At 33.9% G+C, this 15,727-nt stretch overlaps 2 protein-coding genes across 2 annotated transcripts; both read right to left on the minus strand.

Moving 5' to 3' along the window:
• Positions 1-2,701: 2,701 nt before the first annotated feature.
• LOC145046356 (epoxide hydrolase 2-like) lies at positions 2,702-4,827 on the minus strand. The gene is made up of 4 exons (XM_078994639.1): positions 4,501-4,827; positions 3,930-4,097; positions 3,595-3,830; positions 2,702-3,100 (listed from the first exon to the last, which is right to left on the minus strand). Exons 1-4 carry the CDS (start codon positions 4,786-4,788, stop codon positions 2,836-2,838), a joined length of 957 nt encoding a protein of 318 aa, XP_078850765.1. The 5' UTR covers positions 4,789-4,827; the 3' UTR covers positions 2,702-2,835.
• A 4,688-nt stretch (positions 4,828-9,515) lies between these two features.
• On the minus strand, positions 9,516-11,889 carry LOC145046364 (epoxide hydrolase 3-like). Its single transcript, XM_078994645.1, has 4 exons — positions 11,519-11,889; positions 11,124-11,288; positions 10,744-10,979; positions 9,516-9,933 (listed from the first exon to the last, which is right to left on the minus strand). The coding sequence occupies exons 1-4, from the start codon at positions 11,804-11,806 to the stop codon at positions 9,669-9,671; spliced, it is 954 nt and encodes a 317-aa protein (XP_078850771.1). The 5' UTR covers positions 11,807-11,889; the 3' UTR covers positions 9,516-9,668.
• Positions 11,890-15,727: the final 3,838 nt, after the last annotated feature.

Here is a 15,727-nt window from a genome sequence, read left to right on the forward strand (position 1 = left end):
GAATTAACAGAGAAACAATACCAATTTCGTTAACCTCCATCCTTGAAATCAACATCCATAGTCTGCTTTCTATCCTCCCCCGTTTTAGTGTGTGAAGAAGAAAGCCAACAACATCGATCCAAATCTACAAAAAACAACAAAATTAAGGACGCACATAAACTACTACATAAACACAACTAAAATCAAATGAACATGTAACTGAGAAGAGATGAACAAGCATGATAAAGAATCAACAAGTTTTTCCTATGATTTTATATGTATGGTCCAAACAAAAGAGTGAATGGTCTTAAGCGAAAATCATGTAAAATAAAAGAAATTAAAGAAGGTTTAATCGTTAAAAACTCAAAAGAAGATAAAAAAACACAATAACCGGTACAAAAGGGAGAAAAACAACTGTTAACCGAAACTGAAATTGTTAACGGAAACGTGTTCGGGTCCTTGTTTAATGCAACCTTTTTGAGTTTTACCACAACTTTTTTCATCAAAACTAAAAGGAACACAAAAAGGAAGACATATTTGACTTAGAATTTGATTGGGGTGATGTGGGTGGAGATGTAAAATTTTCTTACAGAGAGAGTGAAGTAGAATAAAGATGATCATGTGGTGGTCGATTTGTAGGCATCAGAGCGTAGATGTTGGTGGAGAAGACGATGGTCGTCTGGAGAAGAGAAAACAAACATAATTGGAAGAAAATAGAAATAAGAGGAAGGCGGTGAGGAGGCAACCAGAGAGATATTCAATTGGAAGATCATGGCGGCTAGACAGGAGGGGAAAATAGGTGCAACTCTAAATCGAAGCCCTCAACTCCAAATCCCAACCAGCTGGAACATGTTGTTATTCATAAGCCTCACGGGAATTAATATTATATATAATATCAATAATAAATAGACATATATATTAATGACAAAATGGTCATTTAATAGACAAAAATTGACGATATTAAAAAGGGGTTAAATCCACAACGAAACCTACTAAAAGGGATGAAATTTGCAATTTTGAAACTACGAAGATTATAATCACAAATATCGGCAAACCACAAGCATAACATTTATGGAGGAAATTAATATTCTCCTACTTTTTGTTCATACAAATCCTCTTACCTAATTAAATAGTGATATGTGTAACATTTAATGCTCATTTAACGATATTTTAATATACTAATATGACATATGTTATCATTTAATTGGTTAGAATGATTTGTAGGAATAGAAATAAGAAGATATTTAATTTCTCCATTTATGGTTTTCTCTAATTAGTAAAAAAAAAAGTTTGATTTAAGAGACGTATGTATATGTATGAGAACATACGATATTCACATTAATTATCATATATTTTAACCAACTAAGACCATCTACAATCTTATTTTAGTTTTCACTCTAGTTTTTAAGTAAAAAATAATGTTAATAATGATTCAATTTCAACCACACTTTATTTTCCATTATATTTTTTCACCCAAAAAATATTCAAACTATATTCTTTTTCTCCAACTTTTTACATTTTCATTAATACCTCTTCAATTTAATATGTTTTTACAAGTTGTTTAAAATCTTCTTTTCTTAACTTTAAAATTTATATTTTTAAATAAATATTACCAAACAAATATATCACTTTAAATAGTTGTAACAAAATTTTCCTTAATTTATACTATTAAATACAAATACCAAATAAATAACTCAAGGCTAGAACAAATGAAATAAATATATATATATATATATATATATATATATATATATATATATATATATATATATATATATATATATATATATATATAAAATCAAACCTAAGGACCATATATCACATAGGACCATATATCACATGTGAAAGTTGAACTCTATTTATAAAGTTTATGAATAGTATAACTTCAAATTTGAAGATTACTATTGATAACTGTATATTTGGTGTAAAGTATAGAGCAGGTTTAGAGAACACCAATTCTATATTTTACATAAATTAATAGCGCTATAAATGAACTTAATGTTCAATAAACTGTTTATAAACCGTTCAGTAGGGAAGTTCGTTTATTTAATAAATAACGAACACGAAAATAGATTCTCGTTCGTCTAGTTAAATGAACGAACATGAAAAATGTTCTTGTGAACGTTTATTCATTTAAGTTTCTTTTATGTTTATCTATGTTCAATTATGTTTGATTACATTAATGTATTTTATGTTTGTTTATGTTAATGTATGTTCAATTATCTTTGTTTGTCTCTGTTCATTTATATTTGTTATGTTCGTTTAGCATATTCACGAACATAAACGAACGAACATGAACAATGTATTTTTTTAAACGAACGAACATGAACAAGAAAACTCATTTGTTTATTCGTTCGTATTCGTTCGTTTATTCGACTAACTTAAACGAACGAACATGAACAACTCTCGTTCGTATTCGTTCGATTCGTTTCGTTTATAACCCTACAAAATACAGAGTAACTCTATAAATTTGAGTGAGATTGGAGATGCTCTAAGCTAATAGATTATATTTGTTTAAAATGACCCACCCCTAACTAAAATAACAATATATTGTCCTATGGATAATGCATACGCCCGCACCCACACCCACATCCACATCCACATCCACATCCACATCATCCTCAGGCAACCACACAATTAAGCAGTGTGGGTTTTCACCCCCTTTATAGTACGAGTAGTTTTAAAAAAAATATAAAGTTTTTTCATAATTTGTACCAAAAGAAAGAAAAAAACCCACCCATTTAACTTGACTAAAAAAACCATAGACAAATAAACGATACAAATGTATTCGGTGTACCTACGAATAACAACAAATACTTGTAAGGGTTCTTTTGTAATTTCACTTATGCAAATGAGCTAAACTACCACACTATGCTTGTTGTTATCAAGGAAAGTGAGGATGCATTCGTTCACGTGGTCAGGAAATTGCTCGTGAACAAAATGAGATCCACCGGGCACATATATTGTTTCTTGATTCGGTACATACTTCTTCACTTCCCCACTCTTTACATATTCATCCAATCCAGGAATTTTAAATGCATAATCTTCCTCGCCTATAATTAACAATGTTTGAGCCTCGATTTTAGGATCTTGTACCGTGGATCCAACCATTTGCAATGATCTGCAACAACGATTAACAAGAAATGGAACTTGGATATCATTTCCGTGCGTTTATCTACTAAATGCAAGAAATAACAACGTACCTTTGTTTCTTGTGTATTACAATATTACAAAATTGTATTTTCAATTTTCTTTTTGTTTAGGAATTGTAGTTTGTAAAAATTACCAAATTATAACAATGAACTTTAAACTTTTTAGAGTAAATTACTAAAATCGTCACTATGGTTTGGTCAAAACTGCACGTTTGGTCCCTAACTTTTTTTTTTGCACTCGGATCGTCCTTATGGTTTGATTTTGTTGCGTTTTCGTCCCTATGGTTTGGTCAAAATTGCACGTTTGGTCTCAAACTTTATGTATGTAAGGGACACAAAACGCAACAAAATCAAACCATAGGGACCCGAGTTCAAAAAAAAAGTTAGGGATCAAACATGTAATTTTGATCAAACCATAGGGATGATTTCAGTAATTTACTCAACTTTGGATCCAGTAAATTACCTATAGGGAACTTGGAGAGCTGTTCGAAATCGAGACTTTTCATACAAATCCACATAAACCGAAAGATCCTCTTCGGTCAACCAAGAGGGTAGAGGAGTCAACGGTTTGACCAAATCCATTATCTCCTCGTTTTCATTGGCTATTGGCATTTCACTTTGCGAAAACAAAATATAAATGTTTCTCACTACTGTTTTAACATCAAATCGACCAAAATCAGCTTCAGCTCTTCCGGGTTCCTAATTGCAAAAAAAAAAAAAAAAAAAAAGGCTCAAAATTTAAGGGAAAAATGGAATTCATAGTTTGATAGATGTTAATATAAAGGGCATCATGTTTACCTGCCATCTTCGGACATATAAGCCTTCTGGGAGGACAAAATGATGCGTGAAGGCACCTGGAGGCATAAAGGGCAACCCAAGTGTTATAATTCCTGCTACTTTCTGTGGGTGGAGAAGGGCGAATGGGTAGGCAATAATTGCTCCAAAATCTTTAGCAATTACAAATACCTAACAATGTTCAAACAATTATGATCAATGTAGGTTAGTGTCTTGTGAATTCTGTAAAAGTCGAGCCCTTGGTGTGTTTTTTCGATCAATTTCACAAAATTCAATGAAGATAGAAATAGAAATTGTTCAAGAAATTAGTTGAGTTGCGAACGAATGATTTGTCAATTTGAAATTGTTTCACGTTTATCAAATGTAATCATATAACCCCACTCTACAATTTATGCCCTCTACTGCAGTATCATCGTCATTGACCTCGCCCCTAAAATATAATCCTATCAAATTCGGATCGAAGAACATAATGCATCTGTGATTTTTCTTTGGAGTTTTAACCTAAGATTAGAACCGAGATTTTCTATTGATCAACTGTGTGTAAGGTAGAATCATGAAGTTTACAACAGCATACCTTGGAAATGGCGAGAGAATCAAGGATAGAGGCAGTATCGTTGATCAAGTCGTCGAAGGAGGCTTTCTCGGGTTCTGCAGGAGAATCGGACAGTCCGTATCCTCTGAAATCGGGTGCAATGACTCTGAAACCGGCGTTTGCGACGGCAATCATCTGGTGGCGCCAAGTGTACCATATCTCCGGGAATCCGTGAAGAAATATCACCGCCGGCGAGGACTCGGAGCCGAGCTCAGCCACGTGAAGCTTGAGCCCGTTGACTTGTAGGAATTTGTGTGCAATCTGATCCATCTCCAGAGGGGTTGTGTATGCGTTCCATGCGATACTTCTTTTTATGCATACATCAAGGCTTTATTTATTTTAATTTTAATTTAAGTTATAAAGTTGGTTTCAAAATGATCCAAAAATTGTTTGTTTAAAATTTCAGGTCATATTTGGACTCCTATCAGTTAAGGTTTCGTCTACTAGTAACGTTGAATCTAAACAAAAATTTAACAACTCAGTTGTAGTTTTTTTAACTAGAACTATGTTGCTTTTCGACCAAATTAAGGTTGTAGAGAGTGGCTCCACTACACCTTGGTAGGAATTAATGTGACTTCAACACATCACGATCTTGACTTTGACATGCTGAACTCAGTAATCGTACTCAGTAACGGATAACATAGCGGAGAAAATATATTCAAATTTTCAAATATCGATCTGATTCTATTCCCAAGTAGGATAGTATTGACATTCTTTACAGATTGGTCTAGAATGATAGTTGTTTGCGATAGCCATCTTATAAAATGTATAAATAATTATAAGAAAATCCAATTGGAATTAAGTTTATTTTTTCCAAATAATTAATCCTAACACATCCTTGGGTGTTAGACTATTAGTGACCATTGGTGCAGAATGTTGGGACATTTTTCTTGTTTTATTGTAAAATTCATAGAAAATTGGTTTATATCCCAAAAACCTTCTAGAGAGTAAGGTACTGTTTGTTTTTTTTTTTTGAAAATATAACTCTTCAAACCTCTTATTGTTGCACGATTCAGCACACGCGCATCATTTTTCATTTCTCAGCCGGTTGTTTTTCAGAAGTCTTAGGATTAAAAAACATCTATACGTGTTCTTCTTGGCGCAACACTTATGAATTCAAAGAAGTGTGGATTCATCTTAGCTCTCATATGTAGTTATGCGTAATGTTATCTTATTCCTAAGAAAAGGGGGGAATAAGAGGGTTGTTCCCAGAATAAGGAGGACAAATTATAGTTCTTGTTCTTGGAAAAAAGGGAGACAAAACAGGAAAGAAGTTGATAACAAAAACATGTGTTTGGAGCAAATGTGTTATATGTGATCATGTGAAAGTATGCGCTAAGTGAAGGTAAATGATTAATGTAACAGACAAGTAATATGTATACTCAATAAACTTTATGATTATCTGTTATTTATTAATCTTTTTCAGGACCCTCTGGGTATACAAGGGAAAGATCCCGATGTCAATGTGACGAAATTCACATTCTCATGAATTTTAGCTTTATTATTCTTATGACATTTTGAATTTGTAAACTAAGATTATGACTTCCGTATTTTTGGTTTATGAAAACTTTTAGCAAACTCTGATATTATATTTTGAAAGCTTTAAATGGGATGATATAAATGTTTCTCTTACAAATGATTTTTATAGTTAAGACTTAAAAGGCGTGGTTTTAAATATATTCTTTTCAAAGGTAGTTAATTATTAAAGTTTTTTTTTCCATATTAATTGTTTAAAAAAAAATTAATTACGGTGTTACACCGATCCCAATGATGATCAACCTTAACCGAAAGTCCATCGATTCCAGAGGAATCAATTTTGGGGGAACCTCAGACATTGGTTGTTTGAAGATTTTGATTCCTTCTATTATGGTTAATGAACTGTGAGGAAGCAACTAACGAATCTCATTTATTAGAGAAGTCTATTAATTTAGAGATTAGTTCATGCTCTTTAATCCACTCAGTCAAGGAGTTGGAGATGGCTTGACAACAAGCGTAATGATGGTGACTATGTTGAAAGTTTACAAAAACTACAAAAATTTAAAAGGCGTCAAATCTCTACTAAATGATCTCAAGAAGGGTCAAAGGTTAATGCGTACCTATTTTGTAGACTTATCTTTATATCTTTGTATAGTCTCAATCAACATCAACATGGATGTGTTTGGGGGATTGTTTAAAAAATTGATTTTGTGCTACTTTATACTTTGAAAACAAAGTTGAATTCTTGTTATAATTCGTAAATGGTTTATGGGTTTATGTGCACTAACTTAATAGGTTTGTTGTGATATGTCATATAATGGAGTTCAAATGAATTAGATAATAATCGGCAAAGTGATATGCATGAAATAGATGTTGAGAAAGTTTAAGACTTATCTTATATAAAAGTACGAAAGTTTGAACAACTTTAAATGGGCAAATAGAGCAAGGTTTGAATAGAACAAACCTACTCACAATCTCTAGTATTTTACATAAATGTCACAAAATCAATGAAAACAAATTCCCTTATTTTTGTTTAGGACTTATGTTTTCCAAATTCCTATGACTAGAGTCTTTTTTATTATGTGGATTTATGTCCGTTGTATCATTTTGGTTCGGTTTACATTGACCGATAATACATTTTCTAACACGTATGCCTGAATTTTAATACATATTTGCGTTTTGATTATTGTATCATTTGCTATATGCTTCTAAAGAAGTTGCATGTGGTGGATATGTAAAATCAAACGTTTTACCGTTTCAATTGATTTCACAAACGTTGAACATTTTGCAACATATGAATGTTTGTTTTTGGGGATAATGACTTGAAAGGGTAACGAACTTTTGACTTTTTTCACATTTAATTACTAATTTTTTTTTTCGTTATCTATTTGCCATTGAACTATTGAAACTGTTCACATTTTACCCTTATGACTGATGTGAACAGTTTCAATAGTTTAGTGGTAAATAGATAACGAAAAAAAGTTTAGTGACTAAATATGAACAAAATCGAAAGTTCGTTTCCCTCTAAAAAGTTCAATGACTAAATGTGAACAAACTTCCTCTTGTATTATGTTTTACCAAATTATTTATTTTTGTTAAATTGTAACAACATTTGTTAATGAAGAAATATATGAAATTAAAAAAAAAAACCTTGAAAATATATTTAAAAAAACAAAAAACAAAAAATCGAAACCGAAATAAAAAACCAATGGTTTGAAATTTTCCAAAATAAAAAATCAAAATTTCCTATATGATTTTGGTTTTACAATAAAACGAACCATTCTCACTTATGTGAATTATGACCATTGGTTTGGCATGCGGAATTTGTGACATCCCATGAATACGTAGTTACAACATCGTTTGAACTCGTAATTCATAGTAAGGGGTTAGAGTATCATCACATGAATACGTAGTTACAACATCGCCTGAACTCGTAATTCATCACCTACAGGTTATGGGCTTACTGGTGTTTCCATTGGGTTGTCTAGAATAGTTCGTGGTCGCCACCTATACTCTGGTAGATGACTAAATCACCACATTGCCGGTTAAGGTTATGGTATCTCCTTTCATCCTACATCACCTATTCATCATCATCTATTTACCTAATTATCATCACCTTTCTATCATCACCTATCTCTCATCATTTTATTTCATCACACACCAACTATTTCATCTACCCATGTTTCATCCGCAACATATTTGTAGATATAAAATAAATATACTGTTTAAATCTTTTAAAACATGTATAAAATCGTTCATCCAGCATAGACAACAAGTATTCAAATAATATGCACACATAGCACGTAATTTATATAAAATACTTCATCTCTATGTGTAAGATGAAAGTAGCTATACCATAAAAATCCCATAAATGCTTCCTAACTTCAAACCCCAAGGTGTACTCTACTAAAGCTTCATATTCTCGGCTCTCTGGACCTAGAAGGGTCTAGATTCCTAACTTCAAACCCCAAGGTTTACTCTACTAAAGCTTCATATTCTCGGCTCTCTGGACCTAGAAGGGTCCAGATCTATAACACAAACTTGCAAGACGGGTTTGAGGCATTCAAAACCCCAAAGATGAAGTGATTCAAGCCCTAACCCCAAAATGGAATCTACACAACAGGGAAGGAAAGGGGTTCATTTTTGTACCTCAGAATGAAGCTCCTTGCTTTAATAACTCAGAACAATAACCTTCATTGGTCCCTCTTGCTGGAACTCTTCTCCTTTCTTGCAAAATCACACCAAAAAGCTCAAGATAACTCTTCCTCTCACTCTACACACTCAAGCTCTCTAGGGTTCTCACTTATGGGAAAGTTAGTCACAATTGAAGGCCATAAGTGCCTTTAAATATGGTTCGGGCCCAAAGATTTAGGGTTTTTGCCAACAACGCGGACTCGTCGAGTCGCCTCACCGACTCGTCGAGTCCATTCATTAATCCGAGTCATCAGTCGCGATCTTACTTGACGAGTTGAGACGTCAACTCGTCGAGTCTCTCTTCTTAACTCAAAAGAAAAATACTTAAATTATGATACCTGAAAATCCGGATGTTACATTTTGTTTTTTTTATTTCATAGATTTCTTCATCAACAAATATTGCTACAATTAAACAAAAATAAATAATTTGCTAAAACATAATACAATAGGAAGTTTGTTCACATTTAGTCATTGAAATTTTTAGAGGGAAACAAACTTTCGATTTTGTTCACATTTAATCACTAAACTTTTTTTCGTTATCTATTTGCTACTAAACTATTAAAACTGTTCACATTTTACCCTTATGACCAGTAACAGCCGATCACAAGGGTAAAATATGAACAGTTTCAACAGTTCAATGACAAATAGATAACGAAAAAAAGTTTAGTGACTAAATGTGAAAAAAGTCGAAAGTTCGTTACCCTTTCAAGTCATTATCCCTTGTTTTTGCAATGCCTGAATTTTTATATGTATTTGGATATTAATCATTATTGATCATTATTATGATCAAGATAAGTGTTATAACATGGTACATATGGTTAGATAAGTTAAAACAAATGTATTGTTTATTTCACAATCTATTAATATCTTGTTTATTTGTTATTACAACATTCTAACCATTATACATATCAACCATTAACTAAGCAATACACTCAACCCGAAGAGCTAGAGAAAGATAGTTTTTTCCAAATGGGAATAAGCTAAACTTTTGAGAGATGCTTGTTAGCATGGAGGAAAGTGAGGATTAATTGATTGACTTCATTGGGGAATTGCTCGTGAACAAAATGACATCCACGTGGCACGTATCTTGTTTCTATATTCGGGATATATTTTTTCACTTCCCCACTTTTCACGTATTCATGCATTCCAGGAACTTTGAGTGCGTAATCTTCTTCACCCAATATTAACATCATTGGAGCTTCCACTTTAGGAACTTCCTCCGTGTATCCAAGGCTCATGTAAGACCTATAAAAATTAAATAAAATTTTCGAAAGCAAAGGACAACATAGTCATTTTACATGGTTTAAGGAACTTACGCTCTTGGCGTCAAAGTTAGAGATCGAACCAGATTCATATACAAAAAAAAATCCCTCTTTTGTAGTGTAACATAAATAAAAAACACGTGGAACATTTCGCATTTAGTGATTTTACTCAAACTTTTATAAAGAGTTTTTCTATAATTTGCGTCATGGAAATATATTCAATTTTACGTGGCATTATGTTGGCAACTTATTTTCTATGTTATGTCCACGTGTCACTGACATTGTGTCCCTAAATGAAACTAAAAACAATATAAGTGACGCGTAATATAGAAAATTTGATAATAGGGTTATTAGTCGAAACACATTAGATGCTTTTTAACGACATTTTTGATGTTTATTAAGTTTCATAGTCATTAAACTATTATATTTTTTTGACAGATTAAAAAACTATATTTTATTTATTTGGATTAGAAAAAGGGCAAAATACTAAAAACCACAATACAAAAAAAAAACCCCTAAATCGATTAACAACAGTAACCGAGTCGCTAAATGGATAAAATTATACAAAAAGTAGTGTGTGTGTGTTTTTTTTTGCTATAATATCAAAACCCCAAAAAAGTGGTTATTGTAAACAGTAAAACATGTTTAATGGTTTAATCAATATCCAAAATAGACAAGTTGCTAAATCAATAAAATGGAGAAATAACAACTGTTTTTTTTTTTTTTTTTTTTTTTTTTCAATTTGGAAGTGTCTAGATATGTGTAACGATTTAACTAAGATTTAATAAACTACCTATATGGAATTTGAAGTGCAGTTCGAAATCCAGACTTTTCATACAAATCCCCATAAATTGCAAGATCCTCCTCAGTCAACCAAGATGGCAGAGAAGTCAACGGTTTGACCATATCCATTATTTCTTCATTTTCATTTGCTATTGGGATTTCACTTTGAGAAAACAAAATATAAATGTTTCTCACCACAGTTTTAACATCAAAGCGACTGAAATCCGCCTCAGCTCTTCCTGGTTCCTAAAAACACAAAAAATAACAAATTTCAAATTTCAAATTATAATGTGTAGATTTTTAACCCTTTAAATATATATGTATAGAAAGAGATCGTTCATATTCATTCTTATGTATATGTGAATATAGAGGAAATGGTATTTAATTTACCCGCCATCTTGTAACATAGAAGCCTTCTGGAAGCGGATGACTCTTGAAGGCAGCTGGAGGCATAAATGCCATGTTAAGTGAAATAATTCCAGCGATTTTCTGTGGGTAGCGAAGGACAAATGGGTAGGCAACCATTGTTCCAAAATCTTTAGCAATCACAAATACCTAACAATGTTCAAACAATTATGATCAATTTCGGAATAAAAGTAAAAATTGCATCTGTAATTTTGAGCACCAAATACATGAGTTATCAGTCAATTTTGGCGCATAAATTTCTTGTTTTCTTTGGAATCTATGCTGAACTACAATTAGAATCTGAAAATTTTGAAGGATTAACTGTGCGTCTCAACAAGATGAACAATTGAAAATCACAGCTGAAATTGGGATGAACTTACCTTCGAAATAGCGAGAGAATCAATGATAGAGGCAATATCGTTGACAAAGTCATCGAAGGAGGCCTTCTCGGGTTCTGCAGGTGGATCGGATAGTCCGTATCCTCTGAAATCGGGGGCAATGGCTCTGAAACCGGCGTTTGCGACGGCAATCATTTGGTGGCGCCAAGTGTACCATATCTCCGGGAATCCGTGAAGGAAAATCACCGCCGGCGAAGATTCGGAGCCGATCTCAGCTACGTGAAGCTTTAGTCCGTTGATATGTAGGAATTTGTGTGCAATTTGATCCATTTCTTAAGTGTGTGTGTGTGTTTCTATGTTTTACAGCTTTCAAGAGATTTTGGCGTTTGGAGTCCACAATGGTGGCGACCCTTAAAATACTACGGTTGTGTAAAATTGACTAAGGTGGATCAAACGTCAATGGTGGCGACCCTTTTAACATTCCAAGTTTTTTTTTTTTTTTTTTTTTTTAAGTATATGCATTCTACTAAAATAAATAAAAAATGTCTAATGGTTTACATTTTCTGAATATATATGATGGAGAGACACGACGACTGACAGCAAGTCCGTCGGAAGAAGAAACACGAGAAGAGCTATGGGAAGGATTTTGACGTCAACGGGAGAGCAGTTACTTACTACGTCCATCAGACTGGAATGAAGCGGCGCTGTGGAAGACTTTCAACATATATGGGGCTGTGGTTGATGACAGCAAGTCCGTCGGAAGAAGAAACACGGGAAGAGCTATGGGAAGGATTTTGACGTCAACGGGAGAGCAGTTACTTACTACGTCCATGACTTTCCTTCAGACTAGAATGAAGCGGCGTTATGGAAGACTTTCAACAGATATGGGGCTGTGGTTGATGTGTATGTCGCCAGAAAGCTGAATCGATTCAACATGAGATTTGGTTTCGTTCGTTTCCTTATAGTCCGAGACATAAGAGCCTTTGAAGTGCGCCTGGATGAGATCCTTATCGGAGCCAAAAATATTCGAGTTAATGTAGCCAAGTTTGATAGAAAATGTCAAGATCCCAGGAATACTATCCCTCAACTGAAAAGTAAACCAAGAACCTCATACAAAAACGCACATACCCACATGACGGCTGACCATGAGAAAGGTAGGTCTTATGCTGATGCTGTGAAAGGATCTCCTCCTAGCCGGTATAACGGGCCGTCGGAAGACCCAAAGGCAGAGCATGGCAACAAGAGTAATGCCATGAGAGATGAGAAGTGCATTAGAATGAACTCTGCAGAGGGGTCGAAGGAATGCATGAATAGCACGTTGGTTGGAGAAACTGAAAACTTTCAGGCTCTTATGAATGTCAAGGCATTTCCGGAAGTTGAAGGATGTCACACCCCCAAAACCGGAACAACGGAAACGTTCGGGGGTGGAGGACGTCATGTCAAGTATCACGAGATATGTATATGGTAAGCAAGTAATGAACAGCCATTTCATTTAAAAAGAAAGTGTTTACAATGTATGTGTTCACAAAACATAGAAGTCATAAACAAATAACAAAACAAGACTTGAAGCTATAATGCTCCATCTTCTGAAGTCCCAGCACGAGTACCTATCTAATAGTCTCATGAGAATACAAGATATTTGAAAGAGTTGATCAGCAATTAAGCTGGTCAGTTCATAAGATTTTAGTGATGTGAGTAAGCTGTAAAATGTTGTTGAAAATGTATATGTAAAGTGGTGTAAACTGTAAGTTCTGTTTTGTAAAGTTTGCCTGTTCCTCTAGAAAATCATATATTTCTTATTTTAATGGGAGTTGAGTAAAATGACACTACAAGCCTTTATATGCGTAATAAGTGGGTACAAGTTATATATACTCGGAGTAAACAAACAATCAATTGTGCGTATCTTCCCTCAACTCACAACCCAACGGGGGACAGTAAGTAAGGCGGATAACACACATTCCATTGGTTGTTAGATCGTTGTCATATATAACCTTGGTGTATTCACTTGTTACTCATGGAGTTATTTGTAATGGTTCCCTTATATCTAATGGAGAGTTCCTTTTAAGAAAACCTATATTTCTTATTGTGAAATATTGACTACGGTGATTACTTCTATAATAGCTTTGTTTATACTGCAATATATAATTTGATATCGGGTAGATAATAGATTGGGTGACCTCGCTGTAAGCCCACATCCAACGGGAACATGACGTGCAACGAAGAGCACACATCCTACTAGCTGTCGGATATTAGTTTTATATATAACATGGTGTATAAACTAAGGTGTTATAGAGTTAACTCACTTAAAGTCATTAAAACTGTACTGGCTTAATAAAATGGGTTAAGCCCTTAAATGGGAAATCGCTAGTTTTGTATACCAAAAGTACTGACTTTGAAACGAAAGTTTTGTACTAGAAAAACTGTGGATTGACCCTGTGTCCTATGACATGATCCATACCTGGTACCCTTATGATGACTTAATGTATACTAAGCATAAATATATATAGATTCGGGTAGATAATAGATTAGGTGACCTCGGTGTAAACCCACATCCAATGGGAACAGGATGTACATCGAAGAGCACACATCCTATTAGCTGTTGGAATCTACTTAGCATATATGTATCCTATAGCGTATACATTAAGGAATCATAAAGTTAGCATCATGGTTCTAACTTTTAAAAGTAGCCTTCTACCAAGACTCGACTGTTTTGAAAGTAGTCTTCTACCAAGACTCTACTGTTTTGAAAGTAGTCTTCTACCAAGACTCGAATGTTCCTTTGTCATATGTAAAGTATATTCTCCCTAGTTTATAACTATCTCGAATAGAAAATAGATTAACCTTCAAGTGTTACCGACACTTTATGAAAGTAATGGGAGAAGTGGGTACTCTGATGTCGTTTATAATGACATGCGGAGGTACTATTAACCTAAAAACATAATTGTTTTATTACGGTCATAATGTGAAAGCTAGAACCCCTACTAAACGCTCTCATGTAAGGAGATTGAGGGAACCCAACGCGACCAGAGCAAATCCATGCAAGCCGTGTAATTCACATTAAAGTTATATGATCATGTATACCTAATATAACTATCACTAATGCGTTAGCGATTCATTGGTATAATTAGATCCTGTCTGCGTGTTGTCATGCTATAGCAAATTAACTTGTTTGTTATGTTCTGTTTTGGTGTTGTTTGATTTCGTACTTCATTGTACTAGAAGTAATGAATAGTATTCTCCCAAACTATACCTATAATAGTTTACTAATGTTCTAACTGTACTGATGATGAAAAGACTCATTTGTCTACCACGTTATGCTTATACTTTAAAAACGGAGTTCTGTACAACTATAAAGTAACACAACCTTTAAAAGAGTTTTGAAATGTAAAGATGACTTATAAATGACATAAGTAACATTTTGAAGGATGTTTATAACAAACATTTACACAATTAACATTGTGTTCAACTTGTATTCCCCCTTAAAACAGTTAAAATAGTTTAAAAGATTCATTACGGGGTATGAACTCACCTGATGTGGGTGATTCAAACGGGTATGCGCGTACTGATGAGAAGTTCCACGAATGAAGTCCCGAGACACAGTAAGTCCTAAATGATATATATAAGGACACATATTGACATGAATATAGTGTTTACAAACAACTATATGAAAGATAACACCTTCTGGGACTAGGAAACACCTTAGCTAGGTGTTGGAATCACATGTGATTCAACAATGGGAAGTGAAATGGCACTAATTGGTGTTTATGGTTTTGTAAGCAACTCCACTTGAGTTTACGGTTGGAACCCATGAGTTTACTGCCGTAAACTCACGGTACTTTGACCATTTGGTGGTTTGAAGTCCTAGAAGTCCTTTTGAAGCATCCTAACTTCAAGTCTTAGCCTTAGGAAGTGATTAGGGCAACATATCACCCCTTTATAGGGTTTACGGTTTTTGGACCATATGTCTTTGAGTTTACGGTAGTAAACTCAAATGGTTTATGGTCAAATGAAGTTTTCAAGTCCTAAACACTTTTAGGTAAAGGTCTAGGCTAGTTTCTAAGCTTAAGGAATGAGTTTGGGGCATCAAAACATGCTTAATAGGTGTTTACGGTTTTGGGAGATCCCGAAACCGTAAACACATATATATGGGACATTTTTGTGCTTTTCATGTGTTAAACTCATCCCAGGAAGGTTCCATGTTTGCTTCTAGGGTTTGGCAAGAGTTTAAAGCACTTTGGCACACTTTTAGCC

This window comes from Lactuca saligna, chromosome 1 (genome assembly GCF_052625555.1).
Source record: "Lactuca saligna cultivar CGN05327 chromosome 1, ASM5262555v1, whole genome shotgun sequence".
Classification (NCBI taxonomy): Eukaryota; Viridiplantae; Streptophyta; class Magnoliopsida; order Asterales; family Asteraceae; genus Lactuca; species Lactuca saligna.